We start from the raw sequence: 23,935 nt of genomic DNA, 5'->3' as shown, positions 1-23,935 counted from the left end.
TGAAAATAAAAACAATTTTATTCGTGGCCAGAAATTCTACATATGTTATTGAAGACGTCGGTATGAAAGATATTCAACAACAGAAATAAAACAGTTGATGTCTATACATGCTCGTCTAAAACGTAGGATTTCCAAAATGAAATATATATATATATAATCTCATATACTGAGATATTATTATTATTGATATATGTAAAAAAATGTATATGCTGAGTGCTGAATACATATGTATGTAGAGCGGTAAAATAACATATTATCAAGCAAGATACTCAGGAACCGTTACACAGTGTTTCAGGATGTTACGATCATCAGACGACTAACAGTGTAGTTCTATGAAGTTCATACAATTATACTCCTGCTCCTGTTTATATTGCTTGATATATATATATATATATATATATATATATATATATATATATATATATATATATATATATATATATATGGGGGGGGTGCGTGTGTGCGTGCTGGCAATAAACTGGCAATGTACAAGATGGATTTATAATTAATTAATTAATTAATTAACAGACCAATAAATACCAACAAAATCCTGGGTTTCCAACACAAATCGGTGTAACAGATCATCATCACAAAGACACATGTTTTAGAAAAGTATTGTTGGCATATATAAATCATAACTGGCATGTGGATAATTCATTTTTTTTAACTAATTAACGTTTAAGGAACATAGTAAATTAAGATAAGCTTTCTTTAAACAAAAGAAGTTAAAGGGTAACAGTCTCAAGGAGCTCAAGCGTAACATTTTATGAACTCAGTGCAACCACAAACGTATATGATGTTATTGATAGTTATAGTTATCGTAATAGCCAATATAGAATCCAAACTGAAACAAGTTCAGAGGCCATGTTTATGTATAATACATAATCTTAGGTAATCGGAAGGATAGCTCTCCTTCATGGGCCTGGGTAATCAAGGCTAGATTTATTATGACAAGTCATTGATATATATCAAAGACTATTAGATAGCAAGTTTCGTATTGGTAGACACCGCTAAGTCATAGGTATACACGAAATCCTAGCTTTAAATGTTTACTTGAGGTCCGCGCATGAGCAAAAGGAGACAATGACCCTTTAACATCAACCAGTTATTATTATAATAAGATATACATAATTACAGAATCAACAAGTGCATGCAAAGAATAGTTAGATGATGCTTAGAATTACAAACATACAATACCATTGCTTTCCATGATAGCACTCCATATGTGACAGATAGAGACTACGAGACAAGTTAGAATCTAGAAGTCACGAGCTACGAACGAGTAGAGAGAAGGGAACACGTTGACATAGCAACGGTGACAGAATAAGAGTTATAATCATGCGACGAAGTAAGAGACAGAGAGAGCAAGAGAGGAGTCAATTTGAAGAAGGTCAGAGGCCTTGACGAAGAGGAACGCTATATAGTTTATACATCACAGACCTTTCGTAAGATTTCAGAACTTTGCTTGGTTGAGGTGTGCCACAAATAATGACAAATTAAGTAAAATGCCTGTGCAAAAACCATAAAATGAAGGTTGCTTAATAACAAAAGTTGGGATGAATTTTAACTTGTGAGTGAAGTTTGACTTGTGAGACAGACATATGGCTGTGATCTTAAAGGATAAATATCAGTGACGTCACTTCCTGTACCCTCGATTTGGTAAAGGTATGTCCTCCTTCACACGAGGCAATGATGACTATTAACACAATCAGGGTGATTTAAGGTAAAGCGTGCCGATCCTACATATACATGTGAATGGTGGGTATCGAGTGCAGTGTCTTCTGCATAGTCCTGAAATCCTGAAAGGTCTGTAAATGCATATGTCCATGCGATCATTCAAAGAGTACATAAGATCTATCTAAGACACGGAATTGTTGCTGTTTTCGCGATATCCAATACTCACTCTCACAACTTTTTACGCTTGTGGGTCAGATACTGTTTCTGTTGTTCGTCGTTTCCTTCCAGGGCTTTCTGGTCCGAAACGAGTATCATCGGACCCTTGCTTACTGTTAAAAAATTTCCTACTATGGCCCATAGCGGCACAGCCGCTGAAACCAAAGCATGCAGTCCCTCTGCCACGCTTGGAGGCTCTCCTTCATTATGTCATAGTGTGCAAATAGGGGGAGATAACAAAAAGGGATGTGCATATTAGGAGCGGTAACATAAATATTATCACAGTTACAAATCATTTTACTTTTTCTTGCGTTTGACAAATGCTACTCACGCTACCTAAACTACAGGCAAACTACGCTTGATCGTCTGCAACTGTTCGTCGTTTTCGTCCAGGGTTTCCAGCTCCCCCATACATTGATACACCCCGATAGGGAATGTTTTGAATCTTTTGTCTAGCAGCTTTTGAAGGACCACAAACAGCAGCTTTGCTACACCCTCGTCGTTTCTGTTTGTCCCTAAAATGATATTCCATGGTAAGAACGTGATGGATGTCTTAATTCATACTATATAGTTAATCTCTTTCCAACAGAGAGATATTGATATTTGTACACCAAAATGCAAGTTATGGAAAACAAGATATTAACATATCAGTTGGTATTTTATAGACAACACGATTCAACTATGTTGGCCCCTGCATGTCAATAACGAAATATCATTTATTATTAATTTCTTTCGTTTCATGTATATAATTTTTAATCACTCTGATATAAATACTCCAATATAAGGTAAGCCATTGCTATTATATATTTACCCAATTCAAACCTTTTCATAACTAAGACATTCATTCACAAATTACAAACACCTCCTAACTAAAACTGGTACTATATCCAGTTTCACTAAGCATTATGTAGAGGCCATCCTGTTCATACTTTTCTAACTGTTTTACATTGTATTGTTGCTTGAATTGAAAGTAACGTTGGCCAAGTTTAGGAATAGTATTACTAAACAAGTATATTCTGGATACAAATTTCTTGTGTAGGACGAAAGTCTAACCATCAATGCAGCAATGATGAATGACGTCTCATATATATCGTTGCAAACATTGACTCTATGCTTAGTAATATGCTGACATTTTACTATTACATCTGCTCATACGTTTAGGGATTCCAATAGCATACCATTGTTTCGAATAAAATCTATGCAGTTAAAAACAAAAGACATGCTGTAATACTCCTTAAAGCATAAAGTTGGCACAAACGAGATAATACCAGATATGCAAATTCGGGCAATTGCGAGTGGTGACTTTTAAGAAATGTCAAAGTTGGCTTCTCGTTTTAGAGATGTCAGTCGAAAAACCTTAAATTTAACATTTGTTTACTCTGGGTTTTATATCATCCTTAATTTGTGTGCAATCAACACTGTACTTCCCAGAACGAAAGTAAGCAAAGGAGGAGAGCCCGAGGTAAGCATAATGTAATATTGCCAATACTAGTTTGAAAATAAGGCTGTAATGTGCCAAGCTCCAGAAAATTATTTGAATAATGAAAATGTTATTCGTGATACGTGTACAAAGATAAATTACCCAAAGAGGCCACACCGCATATTTTTCAAAAAACAAACTAACTGATAAATGACCCAAAGAGGCCACACCGCATATTGTTCAAAAAACAAACTAACTGCACTAATATTGGTGCATGTAGCATCATGGGGAAACATTCTGATTACTGTCAACTGAGGTTGTGTCATAATTCATTGATGGCGGATTTATCAAATCGCAAGGAAGATTCAGCACAGAGCACACAGTGTTGTACACCTGCTGGAACTAAATCAAATCCCTGGAGGTTAGTAGTGTTTCCTGTCGTCTGCCAGTTTCATGCTTATGTCAGATGTTAAAAGAAATCATGCATGTAAAAACCCTACAGGTTAGTATCTATATTACATAACCATCAGCATGCAGCAAACCAGCATGGGATCAAACCCTTTTCCGCCATTATTGCAATTTACTTGTACTCTAAAATAGAAAGAGACATGTTATTATGTAAATCAAGTGTTTGTCCCTTTGGGTCTTATGTTGTATCCATCATGCTGTGTTGATTTGCTGTACCCAGTCAGTTGCAAGTTCTTGCACTGTCTCCAGTTAAGCATGTAGTTGGCTCTGGCAGAAACAGAAATTCAAAGCTTCTCCAAAAACTGTCTAGAGAGTTGTATAAACTTGTAAGGCTACCTATAATGTATTCAATCTTCTGTAATACCTTTACAACATTTCACTTAACATTTTGAACGAGACACGGGTCACGCATATGGAATAGACTGATACTTACATTTCTTTGGCTAATTTTTCTGCTAAAGCCTGTTCACCAAGCTTAACGAGTTCTGTAAGTTCTGCAAGTTGTTGTGACCAGTAATTTGGCGGGATTTCTACGGCACCGTCATCATCCCTGTGTAATGTTAAGTAGAAGTAAATGCCATGGTAGTTATTGTGTATTTAATAATAATTATTATTATTATTCGTCCAAATACATTCGGAAACTCTTTAGAATTGTCGCCAAAAAAGTATCGCCCAAGTGTTGAATAAACTGTCCAGATCTATGCTTCTGTGCCTGTCTTAGGATACTCGCACATATGGATAACCCATCCCCATCCCTCTCGGTCAGAAGGATCAAACGCCCGCTTTTAAGCTGTAATATTATATAACGTGCTAAACAATCGTTTATATGATTATGGATGCATAACAATATTGCTATAGTTATTTTTGTTATGGTTACATCGCAAAATATGAGAGTATCTTGCTAAATTGCAACTTTGAGGCGGCACTGTTTCGTTGTATATTGCTCTTGAACAATAACACAGCTTTGGTATATCTATTAACTAATTTGCGTATTTTATCCATTTAAGATTAAGATCATACGTTTATATATAATCCTCATTTACGAGGGGGTCTTCGAATGTTACTTGTAATGTTTATTTAAACTCTTTACTTATCTCCATCAAACTCAATTCACCACATTATTCACAGCAAGACAACTCCCAAGACACTTTGAATTTCTACCAACTGTTTATTGCGTGAACCCAATTACCAATTGTGTCATGTGGTGGGCGTTCTTTTTCACATGGTTGTGCCCTATCCTTAGAATAAATTGCTATTGGAATTACGTTCGGAAAAACCCGACAGCTAATACATATAGACAGAACCTGAAAGCGTTTACTTTCTACAGCCTTCTGAGGATAACTGAACAGAACTTATTAACTTTACTTCTGTCACTCTATGATTTGATTGGTTGATTGATTGATTGATTGATTGATTGATTGATTGATTGATTGATTGATGGATGGATGGATGGATGGATGGATGGATTGATGGATGAATGGGTGGATAGGTGGGTGGGTGGATGGATGGATGGATGGATGGATGGATGGATGGATTGATCGGTCGGTCGACTCATTCATTCATTCATTCATTCATTCATTTATCGATTGATCAATCATTAGATTTATTCTTGAGTAAGGTCGAAACTCATACAAATGTTGTTCATTATCACAAATGATCTTGATGTAAACGGGTTAGACTATATATTGCTCCTATTTTTATTCATATACAGCTTTGCTAACAACAATGAATTTTAAAACAAATCGGAAAAAATAACATTTACAAGTACACAATGTATGTAATAGAGCAATTCTCACTCCATTTAAACCATTAAATTCTACTTTTCTAGTTTCTGTGTTAAACTAACACAGTTCAAAAGTCAACTTTCAAAGCAATTTGCTTACATAAAGAAATTTCAACATAAGTGTACTTACGAATTTTTATCATCGTACGCAACCGTGACGTCAACAAGACAAGTGACGTAAAGGGTGGCTAAGAGTGCTAGTGAAAGTACTGCCAGGCTATTCATCCTGTGATTAATTCTAACTCTGAAATGAGAAAAGAAAGAAAGGAAGAAAAGGACGTGGATTAAAATAGAGTTATTCAATTGAATTTCCGTTCTAGAAAATGATTGAATTTTCCCCCTACAGTGATTTAAATGGAACTTTTCGTGTCACATCATATGGATGCAATGAATATGTTATTTCAGACGATGAATAATAATCATGTGACGTCATCACAAAAAGTACTCCTGAGTATTTTCAAGTTTTTTGAACTAACATTCGTAGTGAACTCTTTGTCAACATATATAGATATTTAGGTGCGTGATATACACAATCCAATGTCAGACAGCATAAATGGGTTCAACGCAGCAATTTACTTAATAAGAACGTAAAAATGAACGCGACATGAGTTGACAACGATTTCGTGCTGGAGATTAAACAATTTGTATTTTGAGGGATTTGGTCTCTAAAATATCTCATCCCTAGACATCTTGGTTATATGATATTGTATCAGATGAGAGCATCCTGTGTTTTGATAGCTTTTAGTGTAACTGGTTGTGTTGATCAAAGAAATGCGTTTGCCTTTTTGACTACAAATATGAGTGTTTGGAACAGTATAATGCTAACTCTTGACGACAAAGAGTGTACCGCTATTTCTGTCCTTATGCATCGCAGATTTGCTGACGAAAGAATTAATTTATAGGAAACGGGAAAAATTGCATATAAATTGCATTTCCACATGTTTTTGGGGATCTCATTTCAGACTTTTGCCACCTACACTTTCTTTCCCAGACACGGTGGAGCTTGTCCTTTTCAAACAAAGCAGACGCTACATTAGATTAGTCGTTCAGCTGTACACCAGACACAGATTGCTAAACGTAGCATAAATCAAGTCGCCTATGATCCCCCTATCTTATCTCTGTCCTTGCATCGTGAGTTTTAGATCGACACCGCACAAAACATCAAAATCCCAAGATATCGTACAGAATCCCTGCAGTACTGATAATGTGAAAAGGTTAGGGTCATTTCATATATTTGTTCTTTGCGTCTTATCAAGCAACGATATCATGTTTTTAAATCAGTTATTTATGTGTGAGGGTGGTATGGTCCATCTGCTGACGGTGTAAATAATAATACGATGACTATCTATTCCCTGTAGATGATGTATAATGTATTGATTATTATCAGAAATGAACCTGAACCAATCTAACAAGATGAATTAGGTTGTTAAAGTTGAAGGCGTTCTAGGGCGTATAAATAAAGCCATAAGGTGGATATTAATTCATCTTGTTCATTTTGGATGACAAGAAGATAAATCAAGATTTTGCACACACCTGTGGTTTTTTTTCTATAATGATATATCGTAACCAAATCCATTTATCATTATTTGTAACAAAAAACAACATTGTGAAAGCTTGTTAAAAGTGAAATATTTGTCCAGGATATACCACAATTCTACTCAACTTGTTAATACATACAGGATTAAATATTTGTCTGATATTTAAGGTACTTGCAGTATTCTACTTACTGAAGCTTACTTAACGATTACTTGCAAATAAATGACTGAACTCAAACCTGGGATTACTAGATATAACTTATGAATGATCCAATGACGAAATGTTTTAAACGCAGAAACAATGTCAAAGAAATTGCTGCTATACAAGCAACTACCCTAAACAGTATAGTATTATACAAGTATTGGGCTTTTATCTTATAAACCCAGCATGGACCGTTTAACTGATATGTAGCAATTTTGATAACTGCGTTATCTTTGTCGAGGTGACGATAACAAACAAATTGACGTCAATTGACGTTTGGTGTAACAAAAACATTAACTGGTCTAGTTTATTGTTTTGAAATATTCTAAAAGTTGTATCATTAAAAATGTGCAATGTAATGATTAATTACCCAGATTAATTATCACAGTTAGATGCATATACTTTACGTAGAACCTTCTCATCTTATTTTACTGTGATAAAACATTGATATATACACTGACATAAAAGTATGGTATCAGTCCGTGACAATCCCGCCACATACTATACAGTGTTGAATGCCATGAGGAATTGGAGGCAACTTGTCACAGATTGTAATTCTCACACATGTGGACTTTTTTCCTGTAGGTAGGCGTAGATAGCTCTGATGTTTGTACATAAAGTTGGTTAGTAATTCAAGGTGTAACGAGAACATTCGCTCGTTTCTTATGATTAAACCCTATCCCTGCTCTCGTCAGTAATCCCAATCACACACCCATGGGATTATGGCTTATTGACTTGCCTCCATTATAGTACCAGGGAGTCTACTCTTTTCCCTTACGGCAGAACTATGTCAATTAATATGTAATTCCACAGAGGGAAGTGCATATTTGTTGTATTTCCCGGATGTAATTGTGACCTTGATAGATCACGCAGGACGCGAAATAATTCATTGGTACTACTCACGAAAACAGAAACTTTCATGTAAAGAATTGCTTATTGGGTTTTAATGCAATTCAGTTCCAAATTGTAATTATTGCAAGCATTGACAAATGACTTTTATTCAGTTTAGTCAGCTTTCATTGACGTATCTTGACATGGCTGATTGTGTGAATGACCTATTGGCATGTGCAGTAGGAAGTGATTTATTAGTTTTTGTACTTTGTTCTCTACTGTTTGATCTTTAAGTAATGTGCAGAATGTATATATTCAAAGAATTGTATTTGCACGTCGACTTTACAATAGCAGGAATTTGTTTGACCTCGCGACTTTTGAAAATACGGGGAATTGCAAGAAGAACAGTACATGCTGTCTTCTGTTGGTGTTTCCACACGTGTAAAGACCCTAGGATTGTCTGAAAAAAAAGAACGAATTTACTGAGGAGTAGGGGAACAGAATGTCAAGGGAGCACACATGTCGCGTAAATATGGATGGACGTCCATCTACCCTTCCATCCATCCATCCATCCATCCATCTGTCTACATACATATACATGCATACATACATACATACATACATACATACATACTATAAAAGAATACACTAAAATGGTGACTATATGAACGCACCATTCCAATCAACAGTTACCTTGACATTATGATCGTTCAACTGAAATGCCATAAATTACATTATGACGTCGACGGTGATAAAACAATTTATTATTCATTACGTTTTTGCCAGATCATTATAGTGATCATTTTGTGTTTTAGCAATTTGACTTTTTTCCAATTCTTCATACACATTCTACTCATTATAGTTCATTTATCTATTCATTAATTCTGAAAACAAATAAGACGCACAAAAAGGAAATTGCACTACTTTCTAGTAGTGTGTTTGATTGGTATTATATACTTTGACTTTGAAGTATGATAAGGATTAACTACTAAACTATCTACGATCAATGACATGGAGGTCAATTGCTCTTGCTAATGTATATACAGAGACATTGTCATTTGGTATATCAATATGAAATGTCATTGTCAACATGATTACATTCCATAGATAGCAATTATGTCTTTGATAGCTGTGCTGTACTTGATACGACTATCCATTTTAAGGCTTCAATTGGTTTAGCTGGTCAGATTACAAAATGAGAGTGGCATAATCGATTCAGAAGTCGTCGTGGAGCTGGTCGATTCCAAAGTTCCTGATATCTGTAATGTCTTTGCCAAACTCTCAATATTTGCAATCACATTGCTAAGTTTAAGATCTCTGAAATAGAACTTGATATAGTTTTTGATTCGTGTATCTTTGGTAAACATTGAAGACTCCTGTCCTGTGTCAATTGTAATGATGTATGAACAACTCAGTGCTCTCACTATGTGATGACATATGTGTAGCTTCAATGTACACTAAATGAAAGCAAGGAGATTATTACTCCTGTCCTCAACAAGCCAGGGTTTATTACAGTTACATAGAGTTCATGAATTTGCAAAACAAAAAGTGAGAATACATCATTTCAACACTAGACTGAAGATGACGGTAGCATTTTCAGCAAACATGCAAAAATGTGAACATTTCAACTCATGTCATGTTTCGGAAAGTTTCAATTTACCTTATTAATATTGATTATAGGATCAACAATGGGGAAATTGTCTCACTGACCACAACAAAGAAAAAACAGGAATGCTTTACAATAATGAAATTATTCGATTGGACAGAAGCTAAAAAGAAATGTACTTAGCGTAAATGTATTTACCTATGTCATTTAACTTTGTGATCAAAGGGATATGGCCTTTCATGTTTATACTACATCGTGTTTGTAGATGCTGAGGAAGACAGTATAATACCATAATCAATAACACAACAGACGAATTTTAATACCTTTCTAAGACATGTGATGACATCAGCATTATGCTGCAATAGGTTAATCGGGGTTATTACCCAAGTAAAACAGCTGATAAACTCAGGTTTGAAGACTTAATATCACATGTAGATTATTATACGCACGGCTTTTATCTAATCACAGCATACTAAAAACTGTGTACTTGTAACAAATCCAGATTCAAGGGTATATGCACATAATTATCACCTTTCCTGTATTATGACAAGTAATCAACGCCATCAAACATCAACCTATTTAAACATTCACAGTGTTTATTTGAATTTAAATCGAATAATTATAATAGAAAATAATTGCACTAGGAAATGCATTAAGGTTGGGCTACATTCCCCTATAGGAATAAATGCAGATTTCAAGATGAAGGATTATTGATCATTTGGGAATGATGCGTGGTTCAGAATCGATTTGAACAATAGCGGTTTCTATATGTCTAGTTTACATCTGTATGCATATAAGCCATAGTATGCGTCAGCTAGGATATATCCAGTTAATACGACTTTCGTATCATCAGAGAATTCGCTGTGATTTAAGTCATACAAAAGTCTGACAGTCCAGATTTCTACTTCTATCAGTTTACATTATCAGTGATTTGAAGTTGAAACTAACTCCGCCCATAATCACTGAAGTAGTCTAAACTCCAATTTATAATTACTTTAGGATTTCCGTAAGCGATATGATCGGGAGTTTAATTTTGAAAGTCATCTTCAACAGTGACACGTTTGTATCGTTTAATGAGAAAGGGTTTAAAGTATTTTCGATTTGAAGTGAAGTAAAAATGCTTGTCGTGGCCTTTTGGTACACTAGGGAATAGGGCGGTGTACTGGGAGTGATAGCTCAGACTGAACACGGCGAGAAGATAAGGGACAACGTGGTTGTGGCCGTGTAATATAATCTCTTAATTATTGAGATTCCAATTTATATGCAAATGATTCCTACCTCCGCATAAGGATTACTTTGAAGGCAGAAAACGAAAAATTTTAACATTCTTCATACATGGTTACCCATGCACGCACTGGACGCTTTCGTGCATCGAAGAGTCCATTATGTGTGATATCTTTTTAGCTATAGGACAATATACTTAAAGTAAACACGTATATTTCATTAAATGGCGAAGCTATGCTAAAATACGTCCTTTACTGTTTTCAATGCTCGAACAAATTTGATACGAAAATCGCATAGTATTGTATAATAGAGCTAAGGTGTCACACTCGTTTCAACAATAGAACAATGAATTTGTTAAAGCAATCGAACATGACACCTCAAGGTACATATACAAAGAGCTATTATTTTCCTCCGAACTTGCTGATCATTAAACTTCAAAGTAAACTTGCTATAGTCAACGCAACCGGGTTTACGTATAACTATCGTTCGGATACCAACTAACATAAGTGCCGCGCCTTTTAAATTCTCGCTGTCGTATAAGGCAATTGTTTTACCCCATGCTGATATTTTCTTTAAATCTTTACTTTAGTCATTAACATACCATTCTTGGTGGAAGTATGTGAATTCAATAATGGTATTTGATGATAACCTCGAAGAATACATACCATGGGGATTAATTTAAAACAAGACATATAATTGTGTTGACAGAAGGATATGATGTTTGGATATAGATTGAATGTAGAAATATTGGCATGGTATTAAACAAACAATTGAAATCACTAATGCAATCTGTTTTAATGCAATACAAAATTAAAACGACAGAGGTCCCATTTTCGGTTAAAATCAGTATGCAGAATATACGCACTGCGCACTAGAAATCTTATCCAGAACCAAATCCGTGCTGACTCAACATGATAACGGTACTTGAGTTTGCACAAAGAGGTTTGAGAAACAGTAACTTAGACATTTGACGGATATCGTGATTATCAACCAATCATTGTATGATTTCTCGCTATATAGAGTATATTGGAACACATAATGAAAATTAAACAAAAGCAACAACAACATACACCAATACAGTTTCGGAAATGTCCTTTCGAATAAAAATCTAATTAAATGTAGAATTGAGCATTTGAAAAAAATCAACGAGATTGAAAACAAGTATTGAATCGATCATCCAAAGAAGGGGCATCCACCGCTGAACTGAATATTATCATATTGATTTTTGATACAGGTTTCAAGCTAAATTCGACAGACTATTTTTGAAATAAGACGTTATGAAGTGCTTCGCACTGTATACTAAATTAGACGTGAGAGAGTGAAAACGCCGAGTACGTTTTTTTCTGGTTCTAGCATAAATATGAAATTTGTTTGAAATTCATTTAAAACATTTTGTAATTTTACGATAAAAAATATTAATTAAACACGTATGCTAATAATATATCTACAAATGTTTAATAATTAATAGAGAAGAGTGAGTGATACGACCTTTTACATAAAAGTTCAGATATTGATTTCATGGATTAGCTACTGTCATCGCCTATTTGATTAATATTTATGAAATACTTTGTTGATTGCTACTATTTTGGTCACCAACTCGCAATCCTGACATTAGTATAATTGAGTGTAGTCGACAGCACTTTGACTGTGACTATTTGCCACCTGACTGTAATGTGAAACATTTTCAAATAGTTCTTCCTTTTTCCTGCTATACATGCATTACGAGTAATTGTTTCATTTCTATTTATACGGCTTGTAGCAAGCCTTAGAGGAGGTATGCTGATAGTGGTAGCGAGTATTAAAAATTGGTCGGAACAACAATGGATTTGTTATGGCAACGTAATTATGCATTTGTTCTACATATTTACAAATACAATATTTTTTTAACTTCTGTTCTTATTTTGTCATGACTATTGTTGTGCGTTTCGTTATACGTTTATATAACATACATGACCTACCAGTGAGATTAAAATCTTATCTGAGAGATCAAGTTTTAAGTATCGATCCGTAGACAACATTGTGAATGTATTTTCCAACTGCCAAAGGTGATGGAAATGTATACTGATCATAAATAATTAATAAGGAAATTTATTTTGAATTAAAATTCATCTGACTTGACAATCCTAGATATCAGACAGTGTACCCAATCGCGTTTTGTAGATCGAACGCATATGATTGTGATTACAATTAATGGCATCAGTCTCAAGTGTATAAACACATGCACCATGTATCCTTCATAACACTTTTTACGTTTTTCGATAATTCTGTAATGTCCAAAAACGGTGATTCTAGAAGATATGACTTTATTTACCCTATGGCTCTTATTAGAAGAAATATAAGAAATGTCTTTTCAGTCAATCAATGTCATCAAATTGATAACTAGCCGAAATTGTTACACACATTTGATAAAAGATTTACAGAACAAGTCGAACAAATAGGCATATTTCTGCTGTTTTTTGTTTTTCTTGTTCACTTGTTGTTGTTGTTGTTGTTGTTGTTGTTGTTGTTGTTGTTGTTGTTGTTGTTGTTGTTGTTGTTACTATTTTTGTTGTTGTCTTTGTCGTTATGTTTAATAATTATGGTATTTTACTTTGGATATCCCCTTCGGCTCTTGAAGTGATATGAAATGTATATGCAACAATTAAATATGTAACAGTAATGCAATCTATTTCCAGACGACCCACTCGGACTTATACTGGCTTCCATAGCAACATCCCTTGATATACACTGAGTTACAATATAGATGAAACGTTACAAAAACGTATCATTTCATGTGCAACTTTTTTTGAGCAATCTTCCGTGCTTCAATCAAAACGGCAAGCTATACAACACCGTAAACGCAACAACTTCAATAACACTTATTAACAAAGTTTGATGGCATCTATTTGTGAAAGTGTGTACTTTGCGGGCATTTTTCGCTCAATGTAAAGTCTTCATACCGGGCAATTCATGGAGTGTATAGTCATGTAATCCTTGCTGCTGGCAAATGGCGCATTAGGCGAATTGGCAGCTTTTAAGCTTACCGATTTATATTGTTCCTGATATTTTGGTCGTGTTGTCAAGATATGACGTTGAAATATGTCACGGCCTATTTTCTGTCACGAATTCTACATTATGAAGATTATATCTGATTAAGAATTCTTTAGCGAATTGACTTTCGTAGTTTTTTCTCCTTTTCAAGATTTCTTTTGTCTGGTGTACAAAAGACCTCTTTCTTTGAAGGAATAGTAAGACTTATCGCAAATTTTAAAAAATCCCTTAAGTACATTTTACCAACATAAGCCAAAGCGATTGAGCTATTGCTTTAATAGGTGCAGGACAATTGAATGCCGCTTTCCTTGTGATATTAGCAATTCAGTACAAATCTCAAAAGGCTTCTAGCATGAATAAAGTGATTTTCTGATGGAGCAATAGAAAACGTAAAGTGACACTGGTAAACGCTCAAGTATATTATTCATTGCACACTCACAGTTTGATAACTTTATGACATAAACATGACAAGTGGTGTATGGACCAACCGGGGAATTCTTGTCTAAGTTATCCGACTCACATTATTTCCAACATCCATGTAACGCTTTCGGTTCCTGCACAGTGTTGTACATAGGTTATTCAATGCCCACGGAAAGGTGTGGAGTCGAAAATCGAAACGGGAAATTACACTCCACAGAAATATTACAAAATGTGACCGTAGCATGTTTAAATGGATGGTCAATTTAGTTGACGATAATAAAATTTAGTCAAAATTAGTTGTAAGATATGATACGCAGAAACGGTAGATGAAATCAAGCGAAGTTTTATCTAAGGGTTACTTCGACTACGAACTATGCTATTTAGCTGTTAGGTAGAAGATAAAACACTTGTACAGTACGTTAATTCTTTAGCGTTTGGGGGTTTAGAAATCCGCTATATAAAAATTGGCATTTGACTATCACCGAACAAAAACACGAGTCAACTGATTAAACACGTTTCGATTTTTAGTCATGGAACGCAATGACGCAATACACGTGTCACTACTTTCTAAAGCTTTTAAAAATACATTAGTAATCAATGTTGTGTGTATATTGACTGTTTAACTTTCCATTGCATTGTGTTCATATTTTTTCATCCTGCCCAGCCAAATGTATTGAAAAGAATGGTAAATTATAATAAATGCTGATGAACAGTTTACTGTTTTCTTCCCTTGTTATAAGACAATTGCTACAACTGTTGGGGTAACTACATAAGGCAAAGTAAATTGTAATGTTTAGTTATTATGGTAGTTTGACTGTGTGAATAGTACAGGTAATAACATCCATCAGCAGTTAAGTGTTGAATCGATATCCAAAACACTTACCTTCGAAAAGTACCCGGTTAATCTCTCGTGCTATCCGTATCAAGTATTCCGTTGTGTTTCTATGATCCTGTGATTAATTTACACCGTTTTTATAGCAGAGATATGCATTAGCCTCGCCTACACACACGCTCTTCCTGGTCACGTGCACCAGTCCAATCAGTGAATCGCGTAGTGACGTATATCAAACCATGAATGAAATAACATGACTAAAACAGGATTGCGCACTATTTTGATAACATTTGCATATAAATGATTCCTAGGAATTTCCTGTGCACGTGATCATCTACGTCACAACTCCCTCTTTGTCGACGATTTGACGGACTTATGCAACCGGAAATAACATGTCCTGATAAAGTGACCCAAACTTTTACATGTTCAATCAAAGTCCCGAGACATCCCGTAATCGAGGCTGAAATGTCAGAAAATTGACGTTAGCGTAAAGCTCGGGGTAATTAAAAAACATTAAATCTAGCAGTGGAATGTTCCTCTACATTTCGAAAATAACATGCCATTTGATTTTCGTCCGATGTGCCCTCTCCCTTTCATTAAGAAATTGGGTTTTCAAAACTTTTAATTTCCCTGAAGACTACAAAATGCAAACTAAATGTTGGTCAATTACTTTTTGCATCACCATAAGGATCAGTTTGATGTCTTCCATGCTACAAAATCTTGAGGCAATTTTAAAAGTCAGTCCTCGTCGACATTACTTCACAGGATTGACAGGATTCCATTAATTTCCTTATAAGAGGCAAACAATAAGAATTTACTTTTAAACCTGTAAGATCGTTTTCAAATTTACTGATTCGGCAACTTTCAATGATCACCATATGGCTAGAACGTATCAAAATAGCACTTCTCACATTAATTGGTTCCTAATAAACATGGACCCTCACATTTCCTAGAACTAGGATGTGCCTTAAAGGCCTGTTACAGGTTAAATATTTTACCAAAGCCTTGCTATATGACTACGAAAAGTGTATCTGTTAAATATATATGCTTATCAATTCTGTGTATCAAGTCTGCATATCCCTATACCGTAACTGTGCCTTTTGTTCATATCAAATCAGCATTGCTTACATATCTGATACACGGTTGAGTGAAATACCCGAGTTACAGCAGTTCGCACATAACTGGTCCACGGCTGTGGAAAATACTTCTCTTACAGTAATGTTCACATAGCTGTTACATTGTTGTAGGAATAAGCTCTTGTCCATGACTGTTGTAAAAACCTAACCATATGTCAGATTTAGGTATGTCACAGCTATGTGCTGGTTAGAACTATTGCAAGGTTATTTCACACACAGCTGGTAGAAGCACTGTGGTTCCATAAGGCTGGTACAGCTACGTGCACAACTCTGTCCTAAGTATGCAACTTTTACAGAGGTGGGACTCTGTGTATGGCTTGACATTTCTAATAATGGTATTCCTTTGCAACTATTTTTTCTTGTGCTAAAATTGCAAATATCATACATGACTTTAGTAATGTGTGAGTTATTCCTTTTTTTAATCTTCCAACAATCTATATCCACACAATAATTTTATTTCCCACTTCAATAGTGTGAAATATGTTTGTTTTTCTCAAAACATACATTACATTAACTCAATTAAAGCAACATGTTCTTACTACATTTCGAAACTTTTGGATTTCTAAAAATACACAAAAATGTACAAGAAAAAGTCAATACTACTGATCAGCGTATATACCTGTCTACAAATCAGCTATGGTACTATGTACATTGACTTGATGGCAGTATGTAAACAGGCGTAACTCGAATACGTACTCGGTTACTTGTTTGTCAGCAAATTATGCATCTGTGCAATGTTGATGGGGTTTTATACCAAAACGAATACATACGCTACAGCGAGGTCAACAAAACCTTAAGAAAGAATGCTGTGGCTACATCTATGTGGACGTTAAGAGCGTCCCACAAGGTGCTCATTTAATCTGAGATGTTAATAATTGTATAATAAAATCTGTTTCATATCTAAAGGATTAAGTTCTCGTCAACAAATCGAATAAATCCGAACATTTTCTCCTGAATGGATTATAGACAAACTAATTAAAATTCATTATTTGCCATAGTATTTCATCTCAGCTGCTGACTGCCTAACTCTTCATATTGATAACATTGTCAAATATCTCTCTTAAAAACATTTTTTGTAAATATATTTATGAAATTTCTTAATCTTAAAATCATTACTCCAAGTGTTATTTTTTTTAATACTTCATTTTGTCAAATTCACTTTTAAATTTAATTATGAATCGCAATTTATGAATTATTCCATGTTGGAATGATTTCCATTCTGAATGTTGAAAATGTCCTCTTAGTTATGTTAATCGAATATCGATTACCGGATGTGACGTTATCATTCACAATGATGCAAACATATACTCGTATACAATTGTTACTTTAGTAACGTTGGCATGGATACCCATTAAGAACAGAATAATCCTAATTGCAAATCAATTTTTGTAGGAAAGAATAGTAATCTCAAAGTGCGCATAATCAAATAAACATAATGGGCTTATTGTACATTGATCGAGGATGTCCGCTGGCCGTATTAATATAATGCCACATGGTGAGATAGCGGGAAAAACAGCGTGACCAAGCACAAAGTGATTAACAATTGATAAAGGTAAATTTACCCTTGTTCTACGTCACCAACTTAATTAAATCATTGTTATTACAACACCTATTTAAATTGTCATGTATTTACAAATCATCAAGTCTTATTATTGATAATTAAAATTACTAAATTGTTGGGTTTATAATTGTCTTTCCACCGGTAGGATAACAACATTAATTCAAAATTGTGACCAAGCTAATATTATTATTTTTTTACAAAAAGGAAATTACTTTCAAACCGTATTAGGAAAACCTCTAACAATTCTTTCAAAAGTCAATTTCTTTTTAACTAAAGTGTGTTTCTATGTCTTTGTGGTTTTGTCAGGTTGACGTCATCAATAGTGGAACCAGTTTTTTATTTTAATGAAATGGATAAGTATTTCTGTGCATTTGTCGCTATGCACTGCGAAATTGTATAATTCACAGGCTTCACTATGTGGTTATAATAACTTTGAGTTACAGTATAGAAGACTTCATCATAATGCGCTGAGTAAATAGGATTATCGTATGTCATACTTACGTATAGGAAGCTCAAAATAAAGTTTACACCAATATGGTTTATGAATTTGTCTAGTAAGTTAACATTATACCTAATATGTGTCTGGTTGTCACGCTATGTCTCAGAAACAAGGTTACTTTCAACCATCAATTAAGTCTTAAACTCTGGTTTTATTTGCTCAGAAACATAAAACCCTTTCTCAGTTAAGCTCAATAAAAAGAATCAGGGGTCTCCATGCAAATTTTCAAAGTCGAAATTATCTTTAAATCAATTCATTTTAAGATAAAAAATGACCGCCAATTGCTTTTGATAATTGTATGGAGAAATATGCGATTTTTATTTCCATGAAAACATGATGGTGAACCTCAAATTTGTTTTATGATTTCAAAAGGACCTGAAACAAGCGAAATTTGAGCAAAGATTTGAGAGATATTTAAATTTTCAGGCAAAGGAGCATTCTACCTAAGCAGTAGATCATTCAACGTTCAAGTCTAATTTTCTGTCAAAGATCATGAACTCAATCTATAAAATGCTACCTACCAATTACCGTGGCCCTATATCTAATTACAAATATGATAACGTTATAAAAGCTACAATTGCCAAGTATTGCAATTAAAATCTTTGCTATTTCCGCCACTATATATTTTTACGCATTGTATCATCATGAGTTTACCATATTCCATTCATGCTGGGTCGTTTGCGTGTCATGTGATTTACGAGATTGTCTGACTTAAGATTTCAACGTGTTTTATGTGAGACATACACGAGCTGTTTCAAATTCATTCGAGAGCTATAAACAAAGAGCTACTATAAGAAGTTACAACAGAGGTAACATGTAAGAAACGACTTTGCGATATGATCGAAGTATACGATACACCACTTTCTCAAGTGTGTATCAACAATAGATATTCAGTACTCGCTATATGTCTAAAATTACTTTATTTGTAATACATTCATTCATACATACATACATACATACATACATACATACATACATACATACATACATACATACATACATACATACATACATACATACATACATACATACTGACTCTCGTAGTTTTTCATTTTAAACAAAAAATTAATACTTATATTTTCACACAAAAATACCCTTACAAAGTTCTTCCTCTGAAAGATTTCAAGTTTCAAGTTTTCAGAGTACAATCAAAGTCTTATGTACATGACAAGTCTCTTTTCCACTTTCTAATAGACCGTCTCCGAGGAAATGACTTATTCGTGCATATGGTGACGGGAGACAATAAGAACTTGATGTACGTACTGTAATAATGGAAATTATATACCTACATTTATTGATGTACTCACAGTAGCAGACACATGACAGTGATGTATTGATATAAGTATGTGATTCTTCAATTTTCACTCCTATTATTATTTTCTAGATCGTCATTTTGGGTATATTAATCACGTCCGGAAGTGCACTATCACTTTTTGTTATTTCCAGATTTATTGTAAAATATGCACATTCTTGGTGCTTTTTTTAGTTATTGAAAACGCGTTATCAGTTAAGACAATTGAGTTTTTGTGGAATAGCTTTACTTAAGTATTGCAGTATATCAATTTTCCATGACATTACACATATGCCAATCACTACAATAGTCAACATCCAAATGTTACTTTTTTTAAAATCTATAGATTATATCCAAACTCATAATGAATACTGCAGGATATTAAATGTAAATTCATACATTTTGGCCTGTCAGTCCGTTAATTGTATAAAACAACTTCTAGCTTGTTTGTTTGTTTGTAGGACATTCGCTGCCAACCATCAATCAGGATGTCGACTGTTGTTTATATATATTGATCACATGGTAAAATGACGTGACGTACTGACAGTAAATTGTCGCTATAGTGCATTAGTCACGGCTATCCATTGTCTTAGTGTGACGTCATGATTTCTGTTGACTATAGTGTGATGTCATTAACGTGTTATAATTATTACATGTATAATGTTATTCAGTTTGCTTCTAGAACCAATAACAGTGACTGCATAATAGCTAATACAAGTAGTTAGTTACACTTGTTAATATAAAAATGGTGTGAGCTTGTTGATGGAAATATTTCAACATTGAACAGAATTCACTAATTCGAAGCGAAATCAACACAGTGTGCAGAGAAGTCGGTACAAAAAATGGTTTGCATTGTTATATTTGCTGACTCTCCATTTACAGCAATGTGCATTGACCCCATACACGTATGTATGTATGTATGTATGTATGTATGTATGTATGTATGTATGTATGTATGTATGTATGTATGTATGTGTATGCACACGAGTATGTGTGTGTACATGTGTGTGTGTCTCTTTACATGTGTGTGTGTCTGTGTACATGTGTGTGTGCGTCTGTGTACGTGTGTGTGTCTGTGTGTGTGTCTGTGTACATGTGCGTGTGCGTCTGTGTATATGTGCGTGAGTGTATGTATATGCATTTGAGTTTCAAATAACAATTGTTCAAAATTCGATCTTCGTTAGAAATCTCATGGGCTATTTACATCGTAAAAGTCAGCACTACTTCGGCCTTGTCGATACTACTACACTTTATAATAAACTCTTTTTCAATATCATGAAATCTCTTAATGCGTGTCCTGTTGTATACATACTTACATTGAAATGCGAGATCAGTTCGAAAGATTTGCACTTATCGCCATTTTCCTCTAAGGCAATACGTGGTTTAAGGACACAAAACAGATGTACGATTCGTGTTTAGTGATCGAGATATAAGCGAATTACAGATGGCTGAGTTCAATGTTTTAATATTTTAACAAGGTTGTACATAGTAGCTTGCATTATTCATCTTTCAACACGTTTAACTTTAGCGACAGTCACAGACCGCTACGTGGCATAGACAGTGATCTTTTCACATTCAGTAGCTAACAGTACACTTTCTTTTAACTATGCCTTTGAGATATTGAAATGTCTCGATACAGCTGCAATACACAGCTACAATTCAACACCTCATATAAACCCATTGTGCATGCCAAGTATTTTTGTGATTCTAACAATCTTGGAAAGTAACGAAACAAAATATAAATATTCGAGTGATTTGCCTATTATTATCATTAAAATGATTACATACATACATACATACATACATACATACATACATACATACATACATACATATGAAATAGAATTGAGAAAAGTGACACGTGTTGGTTGGAGTTAAATTCACGTCCGCAGAATACTAACCACCGTGCTCGCGCCAACTGATAAATTCAGGGTGTTGTCCTGGAATGGACCTTTCTATTATTTGGTAGGTGAGATGCCATATAAATATAAAAGCCCAACAAATTGTCGTCTATCTCGACAAACGTTCAACTTACATTGCTAAAAATCGTTGTCTTGTTTGACAAAAGTCTTACTGAACATCGCTACATTTCAATATTATATCCAGTGCGACAAAAAAGTTAGTAACATTGCTACAGGTTTTAAAATAAATGTGTAGACTCTTAATCAATTTTAACCTCTAATTTGAGTCTTTCTAAAATGAGAAGTTTTTTACAGTTCATAATAATTCAATAAATATGGTTTACGTTTTATTTTAAGTCAACGACATATCAGACAACTTTTTATTGAATTTTATTGGGAAGTTTCCGCTCACTTTTCTTTGGAACCTATTCAATAATTTGATCGACGCTTGCATTGCAGAGTGGACTATAAAGGTACTTAAATATACACGTGACTACTTTTCATCGCAGAGTAAACGACTTCTCAATAATTGATAATTGCTGCCCCCAACTATAACACTCATTTCCCATGAGAATGGTTAGTCGACGATATCCCAACAGCACTCGAAGTAACACCTCTGAGCTTTATACAACAAATTCCATGAGGAACCATTCCAACGTATCTTGCTTATTAATTGCAATAACATTAGTGAAAAACGATCTTGTTTTTTACACGTTGGAAACACTTTTCATGAAATGAAAAACCGATAGTTGATGACTTTCAACATTGCAAGCCTTTGAGTTTGTGGTCTACTGAGTCCCCTTCCCCATTAAATGAATCTAAATCGCTTTAAAGATTGACTGAGTTACTTTACTTGGTAATTGAAAGGTTTTTTACGCACTTATATGTCGCTAGACTGCTTGAAGGCAGTTTTGAAACTGCTTTATCAGAAACATCCCTTTCCTAAGCATGTTTTAGTTTAAGATTAAGTTAACTACCAAACCAGATAGACTATGAAGTTTCAGTAGCCCTTGCCAAGATTTGCCATGGTGAATCTCTACTTCCTGTTTGTGTGTACCTTGGGGGTATACATGGTATAGGTTACTCGCTTAATCATACAGCACTGCTGCTTTTCTCGATGTCTGAACAATACGAAAAACATCCCTGATTTACACTTCTACAGAATACAAGGAACAAAGTTCTTAAGAAATGGTACTATGAGGTGATGATACCCCAATTTGAGCGAGGGTGCTGTATACTCAATGTCCTGTTTGCAGTCTGCAATGGCCAATTAGGCAGCGATAAGTTTCTTTTTTAATTTTTACATCCTACACAACGTTTTAGCTATGAATTAATTGCCCAAACAAAATTCACGCATTGATGGCGTACACGCACACGGTGTTACATTTTATCTGACTTGTGAACACAAATAAACATCGCAGTTCACGGTTAGAAAACAATGTATCATGCTATAAGTGTTTGTATATTTTTAATGTAATTTATATCAACAAAAGGCCTTGCGCCATATTGTGTGAGACGTAAAAAATATCGCCTAATTGAAACGCTTTAGTCACTCTAGTTTGGTAGTAAGTTAAACTTAAGTATGGCTTTTAGTTTTCGTTTAAATTGACAAAGACACCTATCATATATATATTATTCTCTCGATGGGAGAAGCTTATAACTTCTGTTATGAATGTGTTACAATAACATTATGTTATGTTCTCCCAGGTTCTAAGTGTTATGTGTATATGATGCTAACTTTGACATACACCATTATTTGATAGTCAGTGGGGTTTTTGTACGAAAGTGTAACAACACTCCTATTACACGTAACTGTATCAAAACTCTATTTCAAATATATTTTGTAAAGCATTAGGCAGTGTCTAACGACAATAATATCTGATGTATTACGTTATATTTTAATGGGATAGTGTAAAGTAACGAATTGTCGAACTGAATTAAACTCAATAGTCCATAGAATTTGTACGGATCTATTCTTATTGAAAGATATATGTGCAACGACCGACGTGACACGAAAGTACATTTTGTTGTTAGTCAGTACCAAGAAGTATGAAAATCTACGTGTTTCCAACAAATGAATAAAGAGAAATAGAAAGGACTTCGTGATATCCTGACTTCATATATTGGCTTTGTTATATTCCAATAAAACAAACACATTTTTACCTTGCATAAGGAAAGGTAGATTTTGATTTAAATAAGTCGTTTGCATAATAAATAAGTCATTTGCTTAATCAATGATTTTTAGTAAGGTAAAGTATTTAGTTTCGTACAACTTGTAGCTTTTATTTGTTATATGACCATTT

General features: G+C 34.3%; 1 protein-coding gene across 6 annotated transcripts in view; it reads right to left on the bottom strand.

The window, feature by feature from the left end:
- LOC144448357 (uncharacterized) overlaps positions 1-23,935 on the bottom strand; it is a 60,035-nt gene that overhangs the window by 12,455 nt on the left and 23,645 nt on the right. For 3 of the 6 annotated variants that reach the window (XM_078138578.1, XM_078138577.1, XM_078138575.1), the window contains exons 2-3: positions 5,695-5,808; positions 4,215-4,331 (exon numbers count right to left, since the gene is read on the bottom strand). In XM_078138578.1, the coding sequence (XP_077994704.1) occupies positions 4,215-4,331; positions 5,695-5,789 (212 nt within the window). In that variant the 5' untranslated portion in view covers positions 5,790-5,808. Of the gene's footprint in view, positions 1-1,903; positions 2,094-2,229; positions 2,409-4,214; positions 4,332-5,694; positions 5,809-15,295; positions 15,375-23,935 lie in introns of those variants that run through there. The other 3 variants (XM_078138574.1, XM_078138576.1, XM_078138573.1) reach the window with 3 other exon arrangements.

This window comes from Glandiceps talaboti, chromosome 17 (genome assembly GCF_964340395.1).
Source record: "Glandiceps talaboti chromosome 17, keGlaTala1.1, whole genome shotgun sequence".
NCBI classification, from domain to species: domain Eukaryota; kingdom Metazoa; phylum Hemichordata; class Enteropneusta; family Spengelidae; genus Glandiceps; species Glandiceps talaboti.
This window is presented reverse-complemented; position numbering and strand designations above follow the sequence as displayed.